Source organism: Eschrichtius robustus, chromosome 12 (genome assembly GCF_028021215.1).
Source record: "Eschrichtius robustus isolate mEscRob2 chromosome 12, mEscRob2.pri, whole genome shotgun sequence".
Taxonomy (NCBI): Eukaryota; Metazoa; Chordata; class Mammalia; order Artiodactyla; family Eschrichtiidae; genus Eschrichtius; species Eschrichtius robustus.
In genome coordinates, this window is record NC_090835.1 from 35,404,175 (window position 1) to 35,423,201 (window position 19,027).

At 46.6% G+C, this 19,027-nt stretch overlaps 1 protein-coding gene across 3 annotated transcripts in view; it reads right to left on the minus strand.

Annotated features, from left to right (window-relative positions):
* Positions 1-19,027, minus strand: part of CACNA1D (calcium voltage-gated channel subunit alpha1 D) — a 316,448-nt gene that overhangs the window by 103,352 nt on the left and 194,069 nt on the right. For all 3 annotated transcript variants that reach the window (XM_068557862.1, XM_068557864.1, XM_068557863.1), the window contains exon 9: positions 559-728. In XM_068557862.1, coding sequence (XP_068413963.1) covers positions 559-728 — 170 coding nt within the window. The remainder of the gene's footprint in view (positions 1-558; positions 729-19,027) is intronic.

The following is a 19,027-nucleotide window of genomic DNA, read 5'->3' on the forward strand; positions in this document are numbered from 1 at the left end:
CCCATGTCAGGTACCGGCTGGGTGGGCTCCGGAGCGGCCCCGCTGACTCACATGCCTCCTAACACCGCCCTAAACAGCGAATTGTTGTCTTCCTGGCCGGTGATGGGCTAAGCATTTGGCGTCCCCTGGCTGGTGCAGGTGGGAGCCACTTCAAGGAGCAGAAGGGACGAAGGCGTCCTGCTCTTCAAGGTCCCTTCCAATAACTCACTCTGAATTGGAGGAACCACAACTTCATCTCCTCTGGTGCAAGGGTGTCTTACTGCACCCCTGCCCCAGAGAAGGGGCTTACTCCATTCCAGAGGGGCAACCGGCACATCCGGCTGACCCTCCCCGACCATAAAGCCACAAGACGAGATACGTATCTAAAGCCCACACCCCAGGCAGAAATCCAGAGTCGGTGTAAATGCGTGGCTCTCGCTGATGTGCAGGCCCAGGAACCGGAGGGCTGGGAGGAGGCCTCAGTCTCAGACCGGGTCAGAGGGAGAGACACCTGCGTGGGCGGGCGTCTGAAGGGCACACGGGCTCTGTCTGGTCCCGAGCAGGAGGGGCGCCACCTACTATTTCGTTTGCTCTCCTCTCCTCCTTCTTCTTCGTTCTCGGGATCAATGTCTTCTGCTTGGGTGATCCAATCCAAGTAGCCCCTGAGATCCTCTTCCAGCTGCTGCTTCTCCCGCAGCTTCTGGAAGTCTCCCCGTGCTTTCGCCTTCTCCCTTTCCTTTGAGAATTCTCTGGGGGAGGCAAAGAGAACAGGCACAGGTCAGGACGTCGCCGGGTACCCATGCCGAGAGCCGTCTGCCCTGCTGCACAACAGTGTTGCAGCAGGACACACGGCACCGAGCACAGCCACATGAGCACAGCAATGGGGGCCACACACGTGGACAGGACACACGACAGTGCCTTCCCAAGCAAGACTGTGGGGGTCAGAGTTGCAGAGACCACACCAACGCACATGCACCGTCCCTCAGAAAACGAACTCCCTTCAGGAGCTCTGTGCTCCCAACAAGCCGAGTCCCAAAACACCACGAGCTGCCCGTCACGGCAGGCCCGTGACCCCCCACCAGGGGCCTGGACTCAGAGATGTCCCACCTCCCCAGAGCCTCCTCAGATAGCCGGCATCACGCTTGAGAGAGAAAGGATTCACGAGGGCCAAGCTGTGGTCACAGACGGCTTCTTCCATATTTTGAGGGAACACTCAGCGTTCCTAATGTGTATCGGCCCCTTTGTCCAAACCAAGAGTCCTGAGACCCCAGCTCCCCACCCGCTGCAGTTCTGGCCAGAGCAGAGGACAGGGTCAGAGCAGACCCACCTCACAGCCCCGTTCCCCCTTCCCAGACAGGAAATGGAGCACCCATGAAGCACTGCTATCTTTCTTAACCCTCACTTCTTGCCATGATCTTTTCCCCAGAAGTCCTCCCTATAGAAGGGGAAAAGGCAGTATGATTTGTTGCCCATTTATGGGAACACCTGCCCTGCAAAGGCTCTGGCAGACATGGAAACGTTCCCAACTGTTCGTTGTTTACTCTACCTTTCCCGTCTGCAAGCCTGGATCTCTGCGTATATACAGAATCCCACATTTGCTCAGGCAAGTCAGGAAGTCAGGTGGATGATTACCCAATTCTCATATACAAGGAACCATCTGCGTTTCCAACCGTGAACTGTTCCAGGAGCCAAGCTATGCGTGTTATGGATTTAGGAAGTACGATTAAAAAGCAGCTAAGAAAGCAGATGAGACGACAGGCAGTGCAGCTTCTGCCCACAGAGCCCTGAATGCTGACGGACCCTGCGTCTGCCTTCCTTCCAGCCCAAAGCCAGCACATCTCCCTTGCAGGGACCTCATTAACCCAACCCAGCCCAAGCCAAGGGACGAAGGGGAGGTGGCCTGCTTACCTAAAAAGCCAACCTCTACTATCTCTCCCCACCCCCCCAACTCTGGACTGTCGATGAGCTGAACAGACACTTGAACACCCAGTGACACTGATGCTTCAGGTAAGAAACCGGAATCCTCACCAAGCTGCCACCCTCTCCCCCCGCCCCATGAGAAAGGACAACCTCATCGCCCTTATATCACCCAGTTTTCAGATGCCCTGGGATCTGTCCTTGGCTCTGTTAGGGCTGGTCTGTCCCACCTTCACCCACTGGCAAGTGAGGAGGCGGCGAGGCTGTGGGGCATCCCGAGCCCGGCTCGCGGGGGAGCTGACTCCAGGGGGTTCGCGTGGGGAGCCGAAGCCCATCAAGGACCAGAGAAGCTTTCTGCACTCTCAGCCCAGGACCTTTCCTCCTGGGGAGAACACCTGCCCTCTCAAAATAGAAAGTCCTTTGCAGGCAGCATCTTGCTGCTCACACGAACCATACCCTGAGAATGATGTGGGGCTTCTCAGCCCTGGCTTCCTGAGATACCGGCCATGCATAACTCAGTCCGGGGTAGGTCCGCCAAATGAATCTGAACTTTGAAAATGTCACACCTGAACCAGAATCTCATTCTTGAACAAGTGGAGGCCTTGGAGTGTCACGTGTCAATATGAAAATGCATCATGTAATCTGTTCTCTTAAATACGCTATAAAGACCAAGTCTGTGGGCCTTCAATTCTATTGCTTACCAAAAGTATCCCAGCGCAAATCTTTCTGCATGTTTTGACTCTGAACTGAGAGTATTCAATTCACATGATTATATACAAACAGGGTATTCTTATTTTGGTTACATATATCATCTGAGTTCTTGAAAAAGAAAATTACTACGATAGCAAAAGAGCCACCCTTAGGTTTCACAGGGGATTTTGCTTTAATATCATATTTCATTAAGATTTTTTACATTAGAAATACAAAACCCCTCTCTCTAACAAGCTGCATCACTGTTGCACATTCTTGGTTGTTGGGACACAGCAAAGCGTGCAGAGGTAAAATCCTACTGTGACTAAAATTTCTGAGAATAAAAAACACTGCCGATGGGACTTCCCTGGTGGTTCAGTGGTTAAGAATCTGCCTTCCAATGCAGCGGATGTGGGTTCGATCCCTGGTTGGGTAACTAAGATCCCACATGCTGAAGGGCAACTAAGCCCATGCACTCTAGAGCCCACGTGAACAACTAGAGAGCCTGCACGCCGCAACTACTGAGCCCGCACGCTCTGGAGCCCACGCGCTGCAACGAAGAGCCCACACGCCACAACGAAAGATCCCACGTGTCACAACTAAGATCCGATGCAGCCAAATAAATAAATAAATATATTTTTAAAAATGTTTAAAACAAAAAAACGCTGCGAAGTCCTGGCTTGTAGCCCATTTATTTTAAATAATAATCACTATTATAACTGTTCATGTAACAAAACTGTTAATATAAATGCTCTGAACTGATTTTAGACAGTTCTGAATGGCCTAATACTTAGCAGGTGCGTAACATTTACTGATTTGGACAGAACTGAAACTGACAAGGCATAAATCTCCTTCTGCTGGCTCTGAGACAGGGTGGAGGTGAAGGGAGTTTGTGATAAACTCAGCTGTCCCATCGGTCCTCCCAGACCACACTGGGCTCTAAGTCAGAAGACCTGGACTCTAGTCCCCACTCTGTCACTTTCTTTTTCTGAGCTTCAGTTTCTTCACCTGCAAAACAGACATGCTACCTGTTCTCCTGTCTCACAGGGATTAAGTCAGACATTCAATAAGATGCTATTGTGAACATCACAAAGCACTGTACAATTGTGAAGTCCAAATGTATAACATTTAGTTGTTGAATCTGGGAATAATAAAAGGCAATTGGAGGAGGTTTCTCAAGTACCAAAAGGAGAAAAATTGCAAACCGCTATGAATGGGCTCTAAGCTGCATGATGCCAGCGGAATAGAGGGAAGCACAAAAGGACACATGGGATCAAAGTGGGCTCAGAGTGACCCTGATAAGCCAGCAAGTGCCCCATCAACCCTGTACCACTATCTGCTCAGTGGAAAATAACTCGTTCCCATCACAACAAACCTTGCATCCCAAGAAATCTCATCTGAGTCCACTGAATCTTTATCAACCTCAGTGGATGATGAAAAAACCAGTTTTCCATTTCACTTAAGAATTTATCATTCTAGAAGCCTATTACTAAGGGATTAAATAACAGTCACTATTATAAAAGTTAATTTAACAAAGCTATTGGTAGAAACCGTCAGACTTTCACAAGTGACTAGAAATTTGACAACTCACATGTGATAGAAGCCTACCTGTTCCAGATCAGAAGGGGAAAAAAAAAGAAAAAAGATTTTAAGAAGTGCTTGGACAAAAAAGCACATATATTGTGCTACCCTTTGGATGCAAAAGAAGAGGAAATAAGGAAACAAACACTACTGTAGGATGTATCTGAAAGATAAAGCACAAAATAAGGGATGGGGACAAAGGGAGCAGATGGGATGAAGTAGGAGTGACACTTTCTATAATTTTGACGTTTAGAATCATGGTAACATTTTACACATTAAATTTTTAATTAAATCAACAAGGACGGGAAGGAGGAAAAGTACCCTTAAAGCGGAAGTGAACTGAAACAAATGAATCTGATTGTACTTCAAATGAATACCATAACCACCCTGAAGGAGAAAGACAAAACTAGTTCAAGTAGTTCATGAACATGTGACTGCATCCTTTCCATCTTGGACAGGACTGGGGGAAGGGCAGAACCACAGACAAATGCTCAACTCTTTTTAGTCAGTTTGGTTTTTTGTAGTGATATGGATGAAACCATGCTGAAACTATTTCAGACGTATTACAGGATTTCACAAATGAGTTAATGCGTAAATGCAGTTGGGAGCCAGTGTTCTCTCTGTGGAAGGACGGATATAGAAAGACGGGAAGGGGACCATTAGAAAGAGCCCTCTGGGGATGGAATGCAACTGGGATACTGATGTGAACTCATGATTTCTAAAGATGTATGCATATGACTACACGTATAAAGGTAGGTACGTGTATGTAAATGCATATACCTCCTAGCTCTGCTGGAAAGATCTAGAAACAAAGATACCCCCATACCCGGTAGTTATGAGCATACCTGGCACCCAGATCTCGGTCTCTATTACCATTTCCCATTAAAAGGACCAGTAGTCTTCAGAGAAATGGCTGATTCCAGGACTGGGGCAGGGTAGACACAGTACTAAGAGAGTAAGAAAGTGCTTAAAAAACAAAACAAAACAAAACAAAACAAAACATGATGGGGGCATGAGAAGCACCTCACGGGCCAAATCTGGTATAATGTGAGCCCCCGAATAACTAAAAACAGTAAGGAATTTTAAAATATTTTTAAAAACCTGTTCACACCCCTTACAGATAAATTAAAAAGCAAACAAGATAAAATATTAATAGAATATTAAGTGAATTGGAGTAAAGGGTACCTGGATTGTTTACTAAGATATTCTTATTCTTGCAACTTTTCTGTATATTTGGAATTACTTCCAAATAAAAAATTTGTTAAAATGTTTGGAAAACGTAACTGCTCTAATCAAATGCAAATTTATGTTGTTTTACATTCATTTCCGCTTACCGGGTAGACTGCAGGCTCCTTGTGGGAATGGACAATGCTGTCCATTTCTTTCTTTCCACATCTCTCTCCTCCAAGAGAGCCCCTCTTCAAGCAGGCACACAGGAGACGAGGTATAAAAAGACATAACACACAACAAAACGAGCCCTCCTCCTTAAAGAGGCCAGAAAGCACCAGGACAGAAAGCCCACGGTTCCTGGGACTGGCCAGAAGCCTGAAACGAATGCGTCTGAGCCTGTGGACACCATCAGGAGCAGTCTCCACCACCAGCCTGCCATTTTCCCTAATCACTTACAGGCTTACGGGGTGGAGTTTCTGTCTCAGGTCGTTAGATTCCCTCCAGGTCTATGTCCCGTAAGGAGCGATTTCTCAGGGAGGAATCTCCCTGCCAGCTGGACTTGACAACTCCCCAGGGTCTCACGCTGGCCAGTCTGCACACACCTCACCCATCGAGGCGGCTGGAGGGGCTGGAGCTGGAGTGTTTCCTCAGGGCCTGCCTCCCTCTTGGCTGGTCACCAGCCCTGCACACCTGGACTCCACCATGGTGTCATCCTGCTCAGAATGCCTCAGGGGTCCTCACTGGTGCCCTCGGGAATCAAGGTCAAACACCCTGGCCCGGCGCTCACCTGCTTCCCGACCTGCTATTCCAGCTTTATCTCCCCTTCTCATAAATGCACACCTTGCACTTTGGCTACACTCCTCTTTGCTTCCCCAACCCTGTGAGCCTCTGTCCACAGAACTCTGTCCACCTGAGCAGCCTTCTCCCGTCTTTGAACTCCAGCTCACCTGTCGAGACCCAGCTTTCCCTGGCTACCCCAGCCGAAGAGCTCTGCCCTCCTTGGAGTCACCACAGCGCTCTCCTCACCGACACCAGCCGTGGATCTGCATGCGTGCCCTCTCCCTGCAGCCTCCTCAGCGGTGTCCTTAACGGAGCCCAGCGCAATTCCTTACACGTCATCCTCACTGGATGGAGAGTGTGAACGGCGAGGCAAGGGTGGCATCACCCTCATTACACAGCAACTGAGGTCAGGGAGGTTGGTCCCACAAGCCCATCCAGCTCCTAAATCCACCCTCCTAAGGACCTCTACATGGGCACACAGGAGGCCGAGGAGGAAGAGAGTAAACACAGGAATGGATAAGGATAAAAAAAAAAAAAATCAGCTTATAGTCAGTCCAGGAAGGGCCTTAAGTCCCAAACTAAGGGACGTGCTTCCCCGTAGGCAATGGGGAACCAACAGAAGTTTGATAAGAGAGAGTCACCATCAGCTTTGTTTTCTAGGAGTGATGTGTGAAGATGAGATCATATAAGGAGAAAAACTGGTGAGGAGGTCAGAAGGTATTCAGTAAGCCCTGGGTGATGGACTAGATTTAACATCAATAAAAATGCGAGTAAAAAAATAACAGGGTCCTGATACAATTCCCAACTTTCTTACACCATTTGGAAAAGCAACTATGAAGCCTGACACTGCTGTCCCTCCAACCACCCTCCACTTTACAGTCTGGTCATTTTCACCTCCACCCTTTCCACGTGGTCCCCTAGGTCTGGCACATCCACCGTTGTCTTCTCAGCTAATATGGACCTTCCTGCAGGGCCAGGTGATACACCACCTACCAGGTGAACATTACCTGCCTAAGCGTTCAGGAAAGAAAGGCAGGGTGGGCAGGGGGCAGAGGAAGGGCAAACAGGAGGTCAGACGGAGAAGAGATGCCACAGAAGAGCCACATCCCTGGTCCTCAACCTCTGGAAGGGCTGCCATGGGAAAGAGGAAGCAGACCCGCTGTGTGCCCCAGGGAGTGGATGGACGTTTCAGAAGATTGCTTTCAGCACAACAGAAGGAAAAAATTTCTAATAGTCCAAGTCCAACAAAAATGGGAAGTGGGAGCCTTGGAAGCAGCAGCTCCCTCGAGGGGTACAACGGGGACCTTTGGTAGAAGGACTAAGCCCTCGGCGGAGAAGCTGGCGCACAGGATGTGGTGAAGACCTCGCCGTCTGTCTTCCCCAGGCCCCACCTCATCACCCTGCCCCCCCTCAGGACAGCACCTGCCCCGCGCTGCGTCTGACCGTAGCTGTAACTCGAGTCTCCCCAGGCTCCGCAATGGCTCAGAGGGATGCAGGACACCCAACTGCTGTGAAGTAGTCCCTTCCTCATTTTCTGTTCCTCTCCCTGGGCAGCAGCCTGGAGCCCCCTCTTAGTGCTGGCAGCCGAGAAGCAGAAGGGCTGAGAGGATTCAGAAGAAAGGGTCACGAGGGGTGCTGCCTGCAGAGCAACGGTGCTGCCCCCGGCTCCCTCCCTGCCCCCACGGGGCTCACACAGATGGAGCGACACAAAGAAGAGGACAAGCGGAAGCTCCGAGACAGGCGCAGCCCGAGCCCTCACCGCCCTGAGCAGCCCCTCACCCACGAGCATGTTGGCCCTGGGCCCCAGCCAACCTCCAGCAGCTCCAGAGGGTCTGCGCCTGCACGGCTGGGGGCTGACTTGGTTTCCCGCGGGGGAGCGCATCAGGCCATGGTCCTCTTCCCCGGCAGGAACGGAGCGAACCCCTTTGGTACCGGGATGTGTGTTTGGAGCCCTCGGAGTGTCTTTACATTCGCTGCCCACAGGCCTCACTGCCTCCTACGGCACAGGCAGGACCAGGATTTTCACTCCCGTCTCACAAAGGCCCAAACCGAGGTTCAACAAGGTGACATTACTGCTCCCACGTCACATGCCGGGTAAACAGGACAAAGGACTCTGAACCAGGCTCCAAACCCAGGGCTCTTTTCAAAGGATTCCCGATCCCTCTGCCTCCTGGCTCAGAAGATGCGTAGGCTTGACACTTACTGGTCAGGACCAGGAAGGGAGGGGCAGGGCAGAAAGCACCATTTACCCTCGCATCCTGATTTTCTTCCAGAGCCCTAACTCGGGCTTAGAGAAAGGTGACAGCACCCTTTCTGCTCATCTCCCCACATGCTGACCTTCACTTCCCAAAACCAGCCAGCCTCCCTCCCGGGAGCCCCTACATAACTTCCCCCACCCCAGGAGCCAGGCACGTGCCTCACGCTCTGCAGAGAGCTCCCCGAACCCTGACACTGACCAGGGTTTACAGGCCCTGCCATCCCCAGCTCTGGGAGCCCTGGCTCAGTCAACACTCCTGGAGAGAGAGCACTTAGCCTGAAGCAAACCATCGCCCTGAAATGGCAGCGCAGGTCAAACGTGACTGCCACCAGTGCAGAAGGACGACGCACGGTCTGCTCCGGAATCTGTTATTTCTCAAATGCCCCATAAAATAAATGGGCCACTGGAAATCATGTTGATTTAGAGATGGAGCTTTTTCTTGGGTTGTAGTACTGTTTATTTTAACCAAACCCACACAAATAAAATTTAGACAAGCTAAATGCTTTGAAATTTATACACACACGCACAGAGAAAACAAACACAAACAAGCACAAAAACCTCCAGTGAGCAAGGCCAATGGAATCACTAGGACTCAGACTTCCATAGAGAAGACTCAGAAATTCATCAAAAAAGAAAACAAACCCCCCACAAAAAGGCTAAGAGGAGGGGGAAGTTGAAGAAATAAGCCACTGATTTTTATCAGCAGAGGGCAATCTTCTTTAGACCTAAATTATTTCCCCTACACAGACATAAAGGAAATAAAACAGGATGAAAGAGCAGTTTGGTTCAAAAACATTTTTGCTTAAATTTAATTTTTTGGAAAGTACATAAGTTCAGTTTGAGTTTGAGGAAATAGGGTGTTTTATTTTAAAAAAATCAACAATAGTGTGTGATGCTTCACACACAAAAAAATTTTAAATTGTTGGTACTGGTTTAGTTCAAAGTTCATCAAAATCATTGGCTTTGTTCCAGTTTTCCCTCAACCGCAGAAAGCCAGGAGCAGCCAAAATGTGTTCTCTCTGCATGAAATAAATAGGCCGGAATGGGGGAGAGGGCTTTGGACTGCAGCACCCCATCGATAAGATCTGCTCCCTTGCAGGTAACTCCCACGGAGGGGAAGAGGGCTAATGGATGACAGTGCCCTTTAACGGAAGTTAGGCACTGGCCACCAAGAAGTGAAGGGGAACCACCGGCGAGCCAAAGAGACAAGAGCAAATGGAGGACCCTTGTTTACGCAGCAAGCAGGTCGAGAAAAATGTTTAACAATCACACTTCCCATCAGCCAACTACATCATGACTATTCTTTGGGAGCTCATTCCTGAAACAAACTCCATGGGGAATCCTTGTGTGAAGGGATCCTGTGCCTTCTAATTTTTCTGTTTGTGACGGTTGGGGAATATTAAGAGATTTTCTCAAAGCAATCCTCCCCTTTTCATGTCCTTCGCTTCTTTTATTGACATCAACGTCTGTGAAGATGCTTTATATAGAAAAGAGTTGCCGTCTTTTGGGAAGATGAACCATTTTCAAAGTAGGTGTTTCCTAGCTCTTAATAACTAGGGTGAGTTATCTTCTGTGAACGACGGCAGGGCAGCCAGAACACACCAAAGCTCAGGGACAGGGCGGCACTTATGCTGCCCGAGAGGAAGGGGGGGATGGACGGAGAGAACAAATGCACGATCTGTCCAGTCTTCTCTCTCCCAGTCCTTTCTGACCACTCCCTGGCTTGAACCCTGTGCTCCGGCCATCCTAAAGTTCCCTCATTTTCTCCAAGGCACGGAGAGCTCTTTCAGCTCCAGGCTGTTCCCGAAGTGAGGCTCAACTCACTACTCTTCCAAATACCACCCCACTCAGCTGGGTCAGCCTACAAAAACATTTCTCCAATTTGCCCTGCAATTTGTTATTTAATATTCGCTCTTACACACCAGACTGTAAGCCCTGTGACGGAGGGGCTGTGTCTGTCCTATCTTTGCATGTTGGTTCCTTATCACAAATCCTGGTCATTAGCAGTTGCTCGATAAGATTAGGCTGAATTAAATATATAGTTTTATAGGCTCAGGCCTTAACGTTAATGATGATCAGGTCAAAGACGTGATTGTGGGCTCTGCATGGGACGTACCTGTAACTTTCTATCACCTGAAACCGCACCCATCGTTGTCACAAGCAAAAAACAAAAACTAAGCCAGTCAGAGTCCTGGACAAGTCTAAGAAGTCACCCATGGAGAAAAAGCCTCTTAGAATGAAGTACACTTTCCTTTCAACACTTTCCACATCCCCTTGTCTGAGGACAGAAGAGCTGCTCTTTCTTTGAAGTTAGTTTCCATGGCTACCAAAGACATTTCCCCAAAAGATAAGAATCCGGGTTGTATGCTGAAAGTTACAGACTTCTTGTTTCAATCTGTTTTCTAAAAAACATGTTTTAAGAGGTGTTCTTCAAAAACATGGGCCTCTTGCTTGACATCACTTTCTCCAAGTGAAATGTATCAATCAAGTGAGCCCTGCCAACTATACCACATCTTCTCATGACGGCTTCAAATACTGCTCCTTAAGAAGTCATCTGAGAACCACACTTCACTAGACTTGTCAGATCCTGGTTTTTAAAGAAAAATGAGAAAAATGTGTACCTGACGTCTGACCTGGGAGGGTGGCAGAACCATTCAAAGTCAACATGTGGGAAGAGACCAGCGAGCCCAGGCCCTGTCCTGCTTCTGCATCAAAACAGTTTGCTGCTAAGGGCCTGGTTAAAGAGCCTGAGATGGACAGAGGGCTGCACCACCTATTCGAAGGGCAGCTGGGGGATCTGACCACAGAGGAGCCACACTGGCCCAGGGAAAAAGCTGGAAGAGAGCCCACCAGCTGGGAAGTCCTCAAAGCAATCCCTGTAGGAATTCCAGCCCAAATCCCACTCACTGGTCACGTCAAAGGCAGACCACCTGGAGAGAGGCACTAAGGGAGATGGGGTCCTCCCTCTGCGGAGCTTCTCCTTGAAGGACAGGATGGGTGAAGTGCCCTTTCTGAACCACCAGACTTACTGGAGAACAAGGGAAGAGCATCCTATTATAGGGGAGACTCAGGGACTCAGAGAGATTACCCCCCACCCAGTAACAGAATCCCAAAAGGACCTCTTGAGATAGACTGGGACTTGTTCACATGAGTTTTAAGAGGTAAAAAACCCCAATTTCTCTGAAGTCTCCATATTCCATGATTCCCCTTTACTTTGAGTAATTAATTTGGGGGAAGAGAAAGAAACTGGCAGAGCATGAAGAATGGAACAGCTCAGGATGTATCAGCACAGAGCCAGTCTGATAGATGGGATCCCCCAGGGGCACCCCCTCATCACACACAGAAAGAGCTTCCAACTGATGAGAAAGCAGCCTGGGCTCTGGAGTCGAGCAGATCCAGATTTCATCCCTAGCTTACCCGGAATTCCTTCCTTACTAGCTGTGTGACTTCGAGAAAAACAAACCCTCTCTGAGCATTGCTTCCCTCATCTGTAAAGCTGAGGCAAAAGACACAGCAACTAAAGTAGCTGAGAAGATTGAATGAAATAAACTTTATATAGGCACCTAGCCCAGTGCCGGGCATAGATCTATATATAACTGACATATTAACAACAATAAGTACTAAAGAAAAATTCCCTCACGTGATCCATACCCCAGAGCTGACAAATCCACAGCTCTCTCCTCACCTGAGAGACACTGACCCTCAACCATCTTCCATGAGGTGTCCTTCATTCCCACCCCAGCCGGAACTCCCACCTCCTCACAGCCCGCTCCCTCTGCCACAGTCCCCAGCCCCAGAGCTCTCCTCACTCTGCTCGGCCCAGAGAGGCACAGCTTTACCTTCCAGGCCCGGCCCGCCTCCGTCACCTTGCTGCTCAAACGCCTCCACAGCTCCCATGAACTAAAGACAAAACCCCGCCTCCGTCACCAGGCACTTCCTTCTGCCCCATGACTCCCAGACAGCACACAGCACCACGACGGCCCCACTGGCCAACTCACTGGCTCCTGAAGTGCGTGCCACACCAGGCCCTGCTCCCCTCGCCGCTTCTGGGGTCTGGGATGCATCCTCCTTTCTTGACATCCTTACAAACGCCTTTCCTTCAACGCCCCACCTGAGTCCAGCTTCCTCAGGAGAGCCCTCTCTGACCTGCCAGCCCTCCACTGTTCTCCCAGGGCACACGGCTCGGTACAGATTGTGCTCAAGTACACTTGACTGAGAGCCGGAGGGGAGAGGGTGCAGGTGCTGGCGTGCACACGGGGGGAGGGCCCTGGAGTTCCTCCGTATGTCCCCGTAAGCCTATCTGTAAGTACCAGCATATGATTCAAGGACAGGTAGGCCTCTGGGAACAGCACACCTCTGGGCAGGCGGTGTGCCATCACCCACTGGATTAGAATCCTTCAGATTCAGTGAAAGCCTCCCAGACTCAGAAGCCGAAAAGCCCCAAACGCTTGGATAACTTAAACCAAGATTTATTTTAAAGCAGAATTTCAAGGGAATGATCTAGTTCTGAGTGGATTAATATTTTATCCCTGAATCCAAAACAAACTCTTATGACAATCAGACTTAGAGAAATTAGGTTAGGTCTTCAAGTGCCACTCCAAGTCCTGGAAAGATGCAGGGCCCTGGAGACAACAGCTGGCACGTGAATATTCAGACTGCAAACAAGAAGGCTTTTCAAATTCACAGGAACAGCCTTGTTCCTTATTCACAGGAACAGCCAATGCTGACCACACCTCACATTTGCAAAGGTCTTTACAGTTTACAAGGTCCCTTCCCATCCATTTCTCTCCTTGGTTCTCAGGACAGCATTGTAAGAGAAACCACACGGGGACTTCCCTGGTGGCACAGTGGTTAAGAATCTGCCTGCCAACGCAGGGGACATGGGTTTGAGCCCTGGTCCGGGAAGATCCAACATGCCGCAGAGCAACTAAGCCCGTGCGCCACAGCTACTGAGCCTGCACTCTAGAGCCCGCAGACCCAACACAGCCAAAAATAAATACATAAATAAACTTATAAAAAAAAAAAAAAAGAAGGAAAGAAAAACTACATGGCAATGGGGCCGTCAACTTTAGGAGCAAGAAGACCCTGACTTGGAGAAGTGAAGTATACTGATGAAAGTCACGTCGCCAGGAAATGTGGCACCAGGACAAGAGCCAGGACTCTGACCTCTGAACTTGAGCTCTTCCCACTACGACATGTGGAAACCAATAACCACAGCAACTAGGAATCCCCTGGGCCAAAGGAGCCACCGCAGGCGGGGCAGCACTCAGGGATCCCAGCCACAGCACTGCCACAACCCTCGGCTGTGGATACACCCGCTGGAGTTACCAGCACCCCCAGGCTGTCTCTGCAGAGACTGAAGCTTCTGGCACACATCTCAGGCCAGGTGAGCCCAGACCACAGGGGCTGGATGACATCACCCCAGACCAAGTGAGCCAGGGTCTCCGTTAGCTGAGGACCCTGCCGCATCGGAAGACCTCACCACCACTAAGCCTCGGCTCTCTTCACTGATGCCGGCAGTCACCGAGCAAAGCGCAAGGCACATGTCCAAGGCCCAGTCCCCATCACCCCGTGCGTTGTCATCCTGAGGTCCTCTGAACTTCCCCATCACTGACTCAGCCTCCTCTCACTCTTCACTCTGGAATTGCTGCTCCAGAGGGTACATTCTCCTGTATCCTCAACCTTTTCAAAGGGACCCACCCCCCTTCTCCTTTGCTTTGATGGAAACCTGGGTCATCCTCAAGCTTACTGCTTTGCTTCCCTTGTAGCCCTTCCAGACCCCACCTACCTCGGGTTCTCAAGGTGGCGTTGACAGCCTCCTTGCTTTTCTGTTCCTCTTCACATGTAGACCAATACTCCCTCATCCTGCTGTAAAAATCTAATAAACAAAAAACCCTACTCCTTTCAGGACAGTGCCAGTAGGCTATGTGACCTTCTCCCCTTCCTCTGTGTTGTCTCCTACTTGCCCCCTAGACTGAAGTCTTAGGCTCCCAGCTCCCAGCCTTCCTCCGCATCCCAAGTCCTACCATCTTCCTGGGGGACTCCAGTAGCCCTTGGTTGACCCTGCCAACACCTGGCTTTTCAATCCCTTGACATATTAATCTCCATGACTATCGATCTCCAAATTTTATCACCCCTAATCATGAATTCAAGCTTTCTGCTCTCTGACCACAACCTCCTCTCAGATCAGTTGACTTGTCTCACTCCTCCCACTATAAACAATACTAACCTCTTCGGAACGTCCAGTCCACTGACCGCCCCCATTTTCTCTCAGTCTGTTAGGCTTCCCCTTCCCTCCTAATCTACCTTAGATTTCATGATCCATCAGTAATCCATTTAGTGATGTTCTTGCTGCTACCCTAAACTCTCTTGCATCCTTTTACTATACAGAGAGAGCAAAACCCTCACCCCAGATGACCTCAGATACTCCCCTTCTCCATACCTGGGTAAGAGCATTCAAACGTGGCTACAGAAAAGTCATACGATGCGATAGACTGACATCAATATGGATTCATCATCGCCGGCTTCAAAAAGGACCTCAATGCTACCTATCATCTACGTCAGTTCTCTGGTCCACTCACTCCCCAACTCCCTGCAACCACCATCTTGAACCTCCCCCACTCTCCAGACAGGACTCTGCCACCCACCCGCTTGCCGCCAGCAGTTAACCCTGCCCCCTGCTTCAGAGAAGCTAGGAATCAGGCAGGAACACTCCCAGCTTCCTACGTTCAAACCAAACTCGTATCTGCCCCATATTCTCTTCCTTTCTTCTCACGACAAAGAAAACCTCCTTTTCTTAATATTACCTGTCTTCTGACATCCTAATAAACTGAGTTTTCCAATCCTTCCATTTTTTGAGGTCTTCTTTAATTCCCTTCAGCAAAGTTTTTTGTAGACACGATCTTGTACATCTTTCGTTAGATTTATTCCTGGGATCTTGACTTTTTTAGGCTTTTTTTTTTTTTTGCATCTCCCATGTCTCTGCTTAACATTTTGAACACATGGAATATAGTTATAATGACTCTTTCATGTCCTTTTCTTCTGATTCTAACATCTGAGTGAGTTCTGGGTTGGTTTCAACTGATTGATTAAATCTTCTAATTATGGGTCACGTTTATCTGCTTCTTTGCATGCCTACTGACTTCTGAATCCCAGACATTTTAAGTTTTATCTTGGTAGATATTTTTGTATTCCTACAAATATGCCAGTGCTTTGTTCTGGGATGCAGTTAAGTAACTTGGACTAAACTGATTGATCGTTTCAGGTCTTGCTTTAATAATCTGTTAGGTCAATCTGGAACACTACTTAGTCTAGGACTAGTAATTCCACTACTGAGGCAAATCCTTTCTGAGTACTCTACCCAATGTCCTGTGAATTATGAGTTTTTCCAGTCTGGCTGGTGGGAACAGGCAATATTCCTGGCCCTATGCGAGCACTGAACACCATCCTTTCTAATCCATTCAAATATTCTTTCCCCAGCGTCCTCACACACATGTGCTGAAAAGTACTCTGCTGAATACTTAAGGGGGAACTTCTGGAGTTCTCTTTCTATGAAATTCTCTCCTCTCCAGTACTCTGTCCTGCATACCTTAGCCACCTTAGTTTTTGCAGACTCTTAGCTTCATCTTCTAAACCCAGGGGGACCACAGGGCTCTGCCTGGGTTCCCCCTCCTTGTGCCGTGGCCCAGGAATTCTCTTAAGCCAGTAAACTGGAACAATTATGGAGCTTATTTAGTTTATTTCCTGGTTCTCAGGGATCACTGTCCTTCATTGCCTGACATCCAGTGTCTTGAAAACCGTTGTTTTACATATATTGTCTGTTTTGGGTTTTGTTGTTGTTTCAGGTGGGAGGGTAAATCTGGTATTTGTTACTCCATCTCAACCAGAAGCAGAAAACTCTTTTAAATCTATTTTAATGGTATTTTAAAATCAATTTTACCATGACACAAGTCACGAACAATAAAATGCACACGATTTAAGTTGATGGTTTGGGTAAGGTTGACACCATGTAAAAAACACCCCAATCAAGATAAAGAACATTTATAACACCTCCCAGAAAGGTCTCTCATTGCCTTTCCCAGTAAACTCTTCCTCTTCCCACCCTAGAAAATCAATGACCTGATTTCTACATTATAGACTAATTTTGCCTCTTCCAGAACTTCACCATATGTTATGTTTTGTACCTGGCTTCTTTCCCTCCGCAAAATGTTGTTGAGCATCATTGATAATGTTGTACTAGTACTTCATTCTATTTTTACTGCTGAATGGTATTCCAAAGTTTGACTTGGATACCACAATTTGATTATCTATTTTACCTGCTGATAGACCTTTGGGTTTTTCCAATTTGAAGCTACTATGAAAAATGCTCTATGAATGCTGACATACAAGTCATTTTGTGGACAGAAGACTTTCATTTCTCTTCAGTAAACAACTAGGACTGGAACTGCTGAGCCATATGGTAAGTATATGTTTAACTTTATGAGAACTTGACAAGCTTTTCCAAAGTGGTTGTACCATTTTATGTTTCTATGAGCAACATGTGGGCATTATCAGTTTCTCTATACTCTTGTCAACACTTGATACTGTCCTTTTGATTTTAGCTATTCTACTATTCTACATATGTAGTAGAATTTCACTGCAATTTTAGCCTGCATGTCCCAGATGATTAATAATATTAAACATCTTTACATGTACCTTGGCTATTTGTATATAGTCTTTTGCAAAGTATCTGTTCAGGTCTTTTGCCAATTTTAATTATTTTTTGTTTACTGTATTGTTTACTGTTTATCTTATTATTTAAGAGTTCTTGTATATCCTCCATACAAACCCTTTGTCAGATATATGTATTGTGAATATTTTCTCCCATTGTGTGGTTTTCTTTTCAACTTCTTATTTATGAAGGGCAGAAGTATTTTTAGAAAACGTTTATATTTTAGCTTTTTACTTAGATCATGATCCATTTCAAGTTAGTGTTTGTGTCTAGTGTGACCTAAAGGTCAAGGTTCATTTTTTTTCTTTTTTAAAGACATATCTAGTTTTTCCAGCATTTCACTGAAAAAAAATTATCCTTTTTCCATTGAATTATTTAGCAGCTTTGTCAAAAAGCAATTGACCATATACACATATTTCTGGATTTTCTATTCCATTCGATTGTTCTGTGTATCTATCTTTATGCCAAAATGACACTGTATTTACTGTAGCCTTATGGAAGTCTTGAAATCAGGTAGTGTAAGTCATCCAACTTTGTTCTTTGTCAAGATTGTTTTAGTTATTATAGGTCTTTTGCAACTTACATAAATATTGAAATCATCTTGTCAGTTTTTTTTAAAAAAGCCATTAGCATTTATGAATGGGACAGCACTTAAAAAATAGATAAGTTTGAGGAATGCAGATAAATTCAACATCTTAAAAATATTGACTCTTCCAATCCAGACCAAATGATCATGAGCCATCATCATTTACCTAGATCATCTTTAATTTTACTAACCAGTAGTTTTCAGTGCAGAGGTCTTCCGTATCTTTTCTTATCTTTATTCCTAAGGATTTTAATTTGTTAATGCTATTGTAAATCATATTTTCTCAAATTTCATTTTCCACATGCTTGCAGCTTGTGTATAGGAATAAAATTGATTTTTGTATCCTGAGACCTTGCTATATTCACTTATTAATTCTAGTAGGTTTTCCGGCAATTTGTTAGGACCTTCTAAGTAGACAATCAATCGTGTTTTCTGTGAACAGAAACAGCTTTTGCTTTCTTTCTAATCTTTCTGCCTTTTATATCCTTTACTTGCCTTAATGTACTGTCCAGTACTTCCAGTATAATGTTGAACAAAAGGGGTGAGAGAGGAATGATTACTTTGTTCTTAATCTCAGGGAAAAAAAAGCATCCAGCCTTTCACCATTAAGTATGTTGTCAGTTACAGTTTTTGTGTTTTTTTGTAGATAACCTTTTTCAGGTTGAGGAAGTTCCCATATATTCCTAGTTTGCTAAGAGCTTTTTATCATGAATATTACAGAAAACTGTTGGTGGCATTTTCTGCATTTTCTGAGATGATCATATGATTTTTCTCCTTCATTCTGTTAATATGGTAAATTACATTGTTTGATTTTCCAAAGGTGAACTAACCTTGTGTTTCCTGGATAAACCCCACTTGGTCATGAGGTATTATTCTTTTAATAATTGCTAGATTTAATTTGCTAGTATTTGAGAATTTTTACATCTATATTAATGAAAACTACTGTTCTTTTCTTATGTCTGTTGGATTTGGTACTGAGGTTATTCTGGCCTCATAAAAATACGTTAGGGAATGTCCCTTCCTCCTCTATTATCTGAAAGAGATTTTTTTCTAGAAATGATATTCTTTCTTTCTAAATTGTTTGACAGAATTCACTTTTGACATCACTGAGGCCCCCAGTTTTCTTTGAGAGAAGGTTTATGATTCTGAATTCCATTTGAAAAGCAAATATAGGGCTCTTCAGTCTTTTCTTTCTTTTTGAGTCAGTTCTAATAAGCTGTGTTCTTCAAGGCATTTGTCCATTTCTCCTAAGTTACTGAATTTATTGTCGTAAAATTATTTATCCTAGTCTCTTGTTATCATTTTAATGTCTGTAATATTTGTGTTGACATACCCTCCATCGTTTCTAATACTGATC